The sequence below is a fragment of the Montipora capricornis genome, chromosome 6 (genome assembly GCF_036669925.1).
Source record: "Montipora capricornis isolate CH-2021 chromosome 6, ASM3666992v2, whole genome shotgun sequence".
NCBI lineage: Eukaryota > Metazoa > Cnidaria > Anthozoa > Scleractinia > Acroporidae > Montipora > Montipora capricornis.
In genome coordinates this window covers 30,821,466-30,831,465 of record NC_090888.1, presented here as the reverse complement: position 1 = coordinate 30,831,465, position 10,000 = coordinate 30,821,466, and the positions used below count along the sequence as shown (strand labels likewise).

Sequence of the window (10,000 nt, the reverse complement as noted above, 5' to 3'; positions counted from 1 at the left end):
CTAACCATGAGGCCACCGCGCCTCCCCCACAAAATTGATCATGTGCTCCAGTTCAAACTCTTTTATCTCATCAGCTATTGCTTAACTTACTCTTCATTCCATGGGTGAACTTGAACAGTAATTGTTGAATTGTCTCTGATGCGATAGTTTTCAAGAATAAAGTTGTTCATAACAAGAGGTTTGTCATTCAAACGTAAGAACTGACAGTCTGTAGGCACACCACTCTGCTCTTTAATTTGCTCCTTAAGAGACTGTATTTGATTAAGTGGACTTGTGAGCAGCGAAAACGTCTTTGGACCAACCATCACTTGAAGCTTAATTTCTGTTGATGAACTGGTCCTCAGTCGAGCTCTGGGTAGCGCAGCATTTGTGGTTGACCCTAGGGAGGAAAAGTTTGAAAACAAGTAAGAATAACGCTCCTAATAATACTAATTATTAAATTTTCGACCTCGGATATTGTGTTTCTAGGTTTTCTGATTGGTTCAGTACATCTTGGTTATCAGCTCATATACCGTATGACCTAATATGGTGATATGGTTGTCGGTTATCTTATTACTTATCGGTTGGTCCAAGTGTTCAGAATTTAATGAAAATTTAACCCTTTTACTGCTGGGAGTGAGACTTGACAGTTTTTACTCTGTCTAACACCAGACAATTTTACTCGCTAACTGGGGGCATCTGGGGCACCTGAGAAGTCAACTGTTCATTCACTCTTGTTGGATATGAGACTGGTTATAGCCATCTCTACCATCTCAAATCCAACGAGCAATCATGGAATTATTGTTATTAATTGTTAGTTAGCATTATCATTATTAATTATTGTTATTACTGTGGATATTGCACTGTAACTGCAATACCTATATTGTCATTGGGGCTGTCTGAGTTGTGAGTGAGTGAGTGTATGGTTGTAGGCTTTCAACACATACATGAATTACAAAACTAATGTAGGATTTCATTGAATTGAACAACTGATGTCCGTTGTACAGTTATTCAGTTTGCGGCCCACTTGTCACCTTTTTTTAACTTTGCAATAGCAATGGTCATCCTCAACAATGGTGTTAACATTGGTGGTATTCTCGCCTAAAGGGCTTGTGGGCTTTGTGAGTAAACACAAGCTTAGCCTTATTCCTCCCAATACAGGAAACTTGAAGATTCGAAAAAAGCCTTTGTCAAGCAAATACAAAAAAGAACTTTAAAAAAAGAAATGAAAAAGAACAAGATGTTTAAAAAAATGTCTGTCAAAGTGGTCTCCCATCCAAGTACTAACTCCACCTGAATGGGCTTAACTTCAGTGAAACTTGCATTAAATTATACATTATTGTTTACATAAATCGTGAATGAGCCTGTGATCTTCGTGAGTCAACGCTCGCTTAGTAATGGCACTGTTTGGCGACTCTATATCTATTCATTAAAAACGTAAAACGAAGATAACAGAAACTCTTTAAGAACCAAATACAAAAAAGAAATTGTGTAAAAAAAAGACGAGATATCTTAGTTGCGAAGATTTTGCAATGGTCTCTCATCCACGTACCAACCCAATATGATAGGGCTTACTTAAACTGTTCGTAATTGGAACGCAAAAGCGACAACAAAATTGGATGGCACAATAAACAGTAAAAGAAATTATTTTGCAAAAATACCAGCCTACTACACTAGCCACACGTAAGCAATGCATGCCTATTTTCAAAACTACTACAGTATGGGTAATCACCCTTGCACGACAGAAAATAATGAAACTAAAAATGTTTGAACCTAATGCACACACATGTACAAGGTTTCACTTGGAGCACAGCTACAGTACTTACAAGTAAATGGACCTACCGGTACCTGCTTGCTGATTTGTAGGTGCATGCAACAAGAAAAAGGAGAATTTGAAACAACTGCCTTTTCGTTTGAAAAGCGCTTTATTCCGTATTGTCAACTGAGCTGCGTTTTGTCGTAATATGTAGCTCTAATAGTATATAGTATTGTTTTGGTATTGTATATTATTCTAGTGCCATGGTAGAAGTCTTAGGTAAATTGCCCCCTGAGAAGACATGTGGTTATAATTATACTACCAAAGTACTAAACCCAGAAAGATTGAAGAAAATTAAAGGGAATAGAGAAACAGTGGCTGACATGTTGATTGTTTTCAATTTCCCTGACATCTTCTTTTCACCACAAGTTTACGAGTGCACTCTGAGTGTCTTACAGCTTTGTATAATGTCTTTAATGTGAACAAGAAATACAACAACTGAGTTTTGTCTTCCGAGTACAGCACGTTTCTTTCGTTCCACTACTAATCGCTCCAAAGCATGCTGGGGCCGTTACACGAGTCACACAACGCATGCAATATTACATCCCTCCTTTCCTTGGACACTACAATCTAACATGTAAATAAAACTGAACGTTAAGCTAACAAAGTCTTCAATGTTCCGAAATCTTAAGCTGCCAAACATGACTGCCCGTGAAAAATGCATACAGGCCTACAGGTTCTCTGAAAAGTTTCCTACATGATCCACAGCAACACAGACTAATAGTTCAGATCTCTTCAATTAATCTCCTCCGTGGGCGGACAGTTCGCTTAGGTCTGGAGATACTGAGCTGAGGCGGAATTTTGTAGTGCGATTTCCTCTTCTCTTCTGGTTGACGGGGACACCTCTTTCTTGAGGGGTAGCATGTTCTCACAGCTGTCATCACGAGTGTCGCTCTCTTGGATCAGCGTCTGCGGAATGCTGCAGAACATGGAGACATTTCTGGTTACCTTGGACCCATCACCTTGTTGGGCGGTGACCATGGTTCCTTTCCTTTCTGTAACTACCAGTGGTTAAATGGTGTCGACAGTTTGTTTAGCCGGGGTTGTTTCACCAGAACAGTGTTTCCTACATCGATAGGGTTTGCTTCAGCATGTAGATGTTTGCCTGCATAGCATTTCATGATGCCTTTTGCCTCGGCATCGCGCTTACGCACATTACTGTTGTCAAGATGAGTGAATGATTCAGCATCTGGCATCTTCGTTCATGGCTCGTGACCAAACATGACGGTATGGAGTAAACCCTGTGGTGGTATGAGGACTTCAGCTGCATGCTCGCAGAAACTGATGCATAGCATAGATCCAGCTCTGCCCTTGGATCTTGGCCGACTTGATCCCCTTCATTAAGGGTTTGTTGACATTTTCAACTCGCCCATTAGCCTTTGGCCAGAGGGAAGTTATCTTGCGATGTTTGATACTGCAGGCCAGATTTGGCTGTTGAGAGGTGGGCCGTCGTCGGTTTTGAAAACGTCAGAATATCCATAGGTGCAGAATACTTTGTCCACGACTTGAATAACCTGTTCAGCAGCAGTAGAGCGTAAAATCTCTGCAATAGGAAAACGAGAATACTCGTCTGTAATGACCATCAAGTACTGACCAGACAGAAGAGGACCACAGAAGTCTACGCTGAGGTTGATCCACAGACCACATGGAAGGTTCGACAAGTTGAGAGGTTCTGTGTGTTGTCTGGTAGTGTTAGCTTGACATGGTATGCAGCGTCTTACGGTGTCATCAACTGCAGTGTCGAGGCCTGGGAACCAAACTTTGCTCCTAATCAACGCTTCAGTCTTACTTGTGCCTTGATGACCTTCGTGGGCCAACTGTATGGCTCTGGCTTGTAGTGATGTAGGCATTATGATTCGCGTGTTCCTGAGCAGCATTTTCCCGTGATGGTTCACAGTCAGTTCACCTCTGACGTTTTGGAATTGACACAGTGCGGCCTGGTCAACGTCATACTTGTTGACTTCATCCCAGCGTCCAGTGTTGCATAGTTCGATAACGGTTTGAAGCACCTTGTCGTTCGCGGTGGCGGCTCGTACTTCCTCGATTGTGATTGCATTAGGTACAGAGGTCTGTGAAATGAATTCCACGTATTCCTCTGCGATCTTCTCTTCTCGACTTGACCGGACGTCCTTGGTTGCAGGGTGTCTGGACATGTAATCGGCAGGGTTGTCTTTGCCTGGCCGGAATACAATTGTGAGGTCATAGGGCTGGAGCCTGAGCGACCATTGAGCAATTCGCAATGGAAGGCGTGGCTTGCTCCAGATGTGCACCAGCGGTTTATGAACAGTAACTACCCTGAATGCAGAACCACGTACATAGATATCGAAATGTTCACAGGCCCATACGACTGCTAGAGCTTCACTCTCCGTTTGTGAGTATCGAGACTCAACATCACTTAGCGCATGACTACCATACTCTATGGGCTGGTCCTCTTGAACTAGGACGCCTGCAATGCCAACGGGACATGCGTCTACAAGGATCTTGGTTTCTTTGTATGGTGAGAAATATGGCCTTGCTGTGGCTGCAGAGAGCGCTGCATTGACGCTGTTGAACGCGTCAGTCTGCGGTTGCTCCCATTTTCAGGTTGCGTCACCGCGTGTGAGCTTGCGAAGGGGTTCTGTGATGGTGGCAAAGTTCCGGATGAAACAGGCGCTGTACTGGGCCATGCCGAGAAAGGAACGCAGCTTAGTCGGATTTCGAGGTTCAGCCGCGTCTTGAAGCACTTAAACTTTCTCAGGAGCGGGGGCGAGACCATCTGCAGAGAATATGTACCTGAAGAACTCCATGCCTGGCTTGTTGAATTCGCATTTTGTCGGATTGACGGTGAGGCCGGACTCGTGAAGACTGCAGAATGTTTGGTTGAGTGTGGTGTTGTGTTCGTTTTGGTTTCTGCCATAAACCACGATGTTGTCACTAACATTTTGTACTCTGGGAATATCGGCTATCAGCCTCTGGATGGTATGTTGGAAAATCTCTTGATTCCAAAACTGAGCCTCTTATACTGGTACAACCCCACGTGCGTGGAGAAGGTGGTGATGTATCGGCATGACGGATGAAGCTCGAGCTGGTGGTACCCGGATTTTAAGTCGAGCTTGCTGAAGAGAGTCGCGCCATTGAGGTCTACTGTGAGCTCATCGATAGTTGGGGTGACGTGTCTCGTTCTCAAGATGGCACGATTCGCCTCTCGCATGTAAACACAGAGTCGGATTTCATTTGGACTCTTGGGTTTGGGTGGGGTAACAATTCTGGACATCCATTCGGTTGGACCTGAGACTTTCTCAATAATACCTTCTTGTTCTAACTTCTGTATTTCAGCAGTTACCTTGGTGTGCATGTGAAATGGTGTTAGGGCGGCGGGACGGTTTTGTCAATATGAAGTGTTACTTGAGTGTTTTTGAGACAGCCAATTCCGTCACTTATGCCTGGGTACTTCGAGAAAAGTTTCTTAGATTCCAACATTGGAGGGTTATTAGAAAGGTGCTTTACACCAATAGAAAGTACACCTAGCCTCTCGGCTGTCTCTTTGCCTAAAAGCGAGTTACCAGGAACAACGAGAAAATCAGCCTGAATGCAGGCTCGCGGCCTTCAAGGGGGAGCCATGCTGTTTTGGATCTGCGGTGGATTTAGAACAGCACACAGATGCAAAATGGCCTACCTTGTGACATTTGTGACATGTTATGTTACCAGAGTATTGCCATTCGTGACTGGTGTGACCTTTAATGCCGCATCGGGAGCACTGGGTCGAGGAGGTTTGCGATTTCTTTGGACGGGAAAAACTTTCATTGTTGTGCTGATTTCTACCTTTAGACTGTCCAGGACCTGTCTGCTTGACTGAGTAAACACTAGCGTAATTATTGTCACTTGAAATCTGGCGTGACTGGCTCTCTGATGCTTCCATTGCTTGCACTAATTCCAGCGTACGGGCGAGAGTTAAATCTGGTACAGCGAGGAGTTTCGTACGTAATTTCTGAGAAGTACAATTGTCAATGATCTGATCACCAATAAAACCGTCGATGCTTTCGGCAGGAAAGTCAGATAGAGCTACTAACTGGCAAAGTCGGGTCGTAAACTGGCTTACGGACTCACCTTCCCTCTGTTTCTCTTTACGGAAAGTGTGGCGGTTGTACGAAGTGTTCTTTCTTGGGCTGAAATACTCATCTAATTTTTCTTTGGCAGTCTTGTAGTCATCCCCAGTTGCGGTGAGTGTAAATAAAACGTCCTGCACTTCATTTCCAGCTGTGAGAAGAAACAGATGACGCTTTTGTTTGTTGTTCTTGCATCCCGTGGTGATGGAAAACAGCTCGAAGCTTCGGATCCACTTCTCCCATCATTGAGCAACTGAATTTTGATCGCCATGCAGGTCAAATGTGGCTAGAGGCTGTACTGTGGCTATGGGAATGGCCATGCGGGTTCGGAAAGAATCCTCGTCGCCAATGTAATGTCTTTAATGTGAACAAGAAATACAACAACTGAGTTTTGTCTTCCGAGTACAGCATGTGTCCTTCGTTCCACTACTAATCGCTCCAAAGCATGCTGGGGCTGTTACACAAGTCACACAACGCATGCAATATTACACTTTGTAATACAAAAGTTCACTGAAGTTAATCCCCTGTCCGGCAGGGTTACTATCTGGATGGGTGACTTAAAAAATTTACCAATTTGTAACAGAAAGATAGGACCGAAAATTATATTTTAACACTCACAAATGCAAACTAAGCAAGGTACAAATTTTGTTAGCTAAAGTAAATAAATATTGATACACAGTTTTAAGGAAGAGCAGACGGAAGTTTTTCAGGACGGTAGATTGCGAATATAATATTTTGCCATCAGCAACAAAACTTATGGCATGAAAACAACATTAATTTTGAACTGCGAATATAAAAAGTTACCATCAGTGAAAAACATTTTGGGAGATTTTCGGCTGTACAAGTAAATCGCAAAATCGAATGTGACATCAAATTCAGCGGGAGCCGTGATCAAGTTACTGCGGCGTGTTTACTCGCGAAACAGTGAAGCATCTGTGTCAAATGATGGCAAGATACAAGGTTTTTGTTTTTGTTAGTTTTCTTTTTCTTTCAAGTGTTATAAAGTTTGACAAGAAATGTGCGAATTCAACACAGAGATCACAATCGCCCAACTCTTGAGGTTGACTATTGTTTCTGCAAAGTCAATAATTTACTCTCCAAGATGAAGTTACATTGTATTTACCACCAGGTAATTCCATCGTTTTGGAAATAGCAGCTACTTTATTATTCATCAGCATCACAATTTGTTGCTGATTTTGGGGCTCATTTTGTTGAAACTCTTCATGTTTCCAACAGACCTGTTTATTTTCGTGATTTATGCATGTGCTGCGGGCCTATTGTCATTACGGACTTGGAGAGCTTAGGCATACCCGAGGTGAAGCTGGGTCGAGACCGGCGTTTGCGGTTTGCGTTAAGGGGGCCAGGTCATGCAATTTTAGGCAATTTCAGCACGGATCGAATGGTCATAGAATAACTAAAATATCAAAATAACTGTTCAAAACTATAGGAGAACTCTAACAAAACACAGGGAAGTCAAGAACGGACATGGATGGACAAAGCTGGAGAGGATTGAAATGGATTGAATTTGGGTAAATTTGAAAAACGTCGTGATTTATGCATGTGCTACTTACAGTGCACTACCACAAAAATCCCCCCATGTCACATTTCAACCCACATATGGAAATTTGTTAAGCTCAAAAATTACACAACATGATAAATTCACAAAGCTGGAAATCTCACAAAAACCTTTTCCAGTGAAAAACTTATTGAAACAAACAACATATTTGCTATTAGAGGCAAAAAAACTCTTCCTACAGTGTATTTCAATTGCATGACTTTGTGTGCAAACAAGACACACAATCTGTGTCACAAAGCATATGCAATTCAATAAATTTCTGACAGTTCAGGAAGAACTCCTTTTCTGAAGAACCTTTTCCGTAAATAATGAAGCACAAAATAGACAACAAGCTTTTTTCCAAATAATTCTTCACAGCCACATTTGAGTATAAAGAGTTGAGTATAAAATAATTTAAATTGCCAGACAACTGACTGTGACTTCAGTAACACAAATGCATTCAAGGCATTCAATTCCTTCAATGTTTGTTAAACCCAAACAGAATTTGCCAGTTGGTTTCATTGTTGTACGTAACATCAGCATTAGCCAAATAAAGTTAGAAACAAACCACACTTTGTGATATCTGACGGCGAAAAAACCAATTGTTGTCGAAGACCATTACTTGTCACAATTGATTTTCCATTATTGAGCTCCATAAGGGTGTATATTGTTTATACCACTAAAACATCATTTGCGTTACAATGACTTTCAACACCATTGCAGGTTAAGTTAAATACTCTACTGTGTCCACCGGATAAAATATATGCCTATGCAGTACCCCCTCAAACTTACCAAGCACAAGCGCAGAAGACTCTACACACCATGACACTACTTAGCAGGGGAGGGATAGGAAAGACTCTTCATGACAAGGAAAAAAATAAAAAATAGCAAAACAGACAAATGAAATGCAGATTCCGACTGGGTTTGGCAACCCAGTAATTAACCAGATTGTATAAAAACTTAACGCTACCGGAATTGCTTGTTTTCCCATAAAATCTAGAGCTGACTCAACTGTTAAGAGATATTTCAAAGAAATTCAACTGTTTACTTGTTGGTGCAAGATTTACATTATTAGTGTAAGTGTGTGTTAATAATGGTATTTTTAATACCATTATTAAATTATTAACCGACGTAGATTTATTGTTAAATTAATAAATCTATGTTGGTTTGGAATGCCTGAGCATCCAACCATCAAATACATGTAGTGTTCGGTATTGCATTTAAGAGGAAAATAATTACGTTCATTTGTGCAGGGCGAATTTGAATGTAATGACTAATGCACACTTCATACCATCCATAGAGATCCCATTTGTGCAGTGAGTGGACTCCTGTTTGTTCACTGGTTCTGTTAGCTTGACTGGAAGTGATCCTCTCTTGTTTTGGTAAAACTGTTCATAAACGGGGGCAACATTGTTAACCTGATAATATCTACATGTACACAACTAATATTCTGTTTGGCTGGGAAATTACCGGTATTACAATGTGAGTATCAGGGAACCTGGAATAGGTGAGACAAAATTCCAGGTACCAGCTAATGCTCTACGAGCAAGCTGTAATTTCATCTTACTACTTCAAGTCTCTAAGGAGCTACAGTTGCAGCCCCATTTTTCTAAATTTATGAGATTAATATGCAACAACAATTTTCATTAATAATAGGTAAATGTAGCTCCATTTGATTTCCATCCAACCTGTATTATACAATTATACTTGTAACTGTATAGAACATTTCATTTCACTCAAACACTCAAATGCACAAACACAAACAGGTTTTCAGATACAATGGCACTAATTGAATCAATTTTGAATGTGCAAGAGCATTCTTAAGGCCACAATGAAAATGTTAAAAGTTTTAGTTTTTATGTGAACAGTGTATGTGTATAATTGCTTTTAACTGTTTTTTCTTGTACAGCTACATGTAATTCGACACTCACACTCCATTTGACAAACTCCGTTAACACAGGTTGCAAAGTACAGTAAACAAATATTATTTGTTGCAACTATTCTGAATAACAAGGCTGCAGAAATTATTACTGAAAGATTTCTCTATAAAGATAAGCATATCATCCTAAAATTGATAAGAAACCCAAAGAGTTATCAAATAATACATTGCAATGAAATATTCATATCTTGTGAACTGTGTGATAACGTTATTATGTTATCAGACAGTTCACAAGATAGGAATATTTCATTGCAATGTATGCATGTTTACGTGACTTGACACGAGAGGGGACTTTTCCTAATTGGTTGAAGTAATCTTTCCGATGGAAACGTTAATGTGTGGTTCCAGAAAATATCCATACCCCCACCACGGAAGACGTTTTGATTTGCACCCCCCCTCCCCCCAGGATTTTCCGTTCCAGGGGGGTCTTTGATGACCCCCCTCCCCTCAGGAATTTCCAGAATTTTTTTACTTATAAAAGCAAAAGTGAATAGACCGAATGCATAAATGGCGGCCAAAAAAATATTCTTTTGTTTATGTGCTAATTAGACTCACTAGCCTCGTTTGCATGTACAAAATACAAAAGAAATGTTGCTTGAGAGCGAAGCTAGTGAGTCTAATTAGCA

The 10,000-nt window shown here is 41.0% G+C and overlaps 1 protein-coding gene across 1 annotated transcript in view; it reads right to left on the bottom strand.

Moving 5' to 3' along the window:
- The window catches only part of LOC138051954 (uncharacterized), a 40,529-nt gene that overhangs the window by 19,548 nt on the left and 10,981 nt on the right, over positions 1-10,000 (bottom strand). The window contains exons 4-5 of the mRNA XM_068898292.1: positions 8,727-8,823; positions 91-379 (exon numbers count right to left, since the gene is read on the bottom strand). Coding sequence (XP_068754393.1) covers positions 91-379; positions 8,727-8,823 — 386 coding nt within the window. The remainder of the gene's footprint in view (positions 1-90; positions 380-8,726; positions 8,824-10,000) is intronic.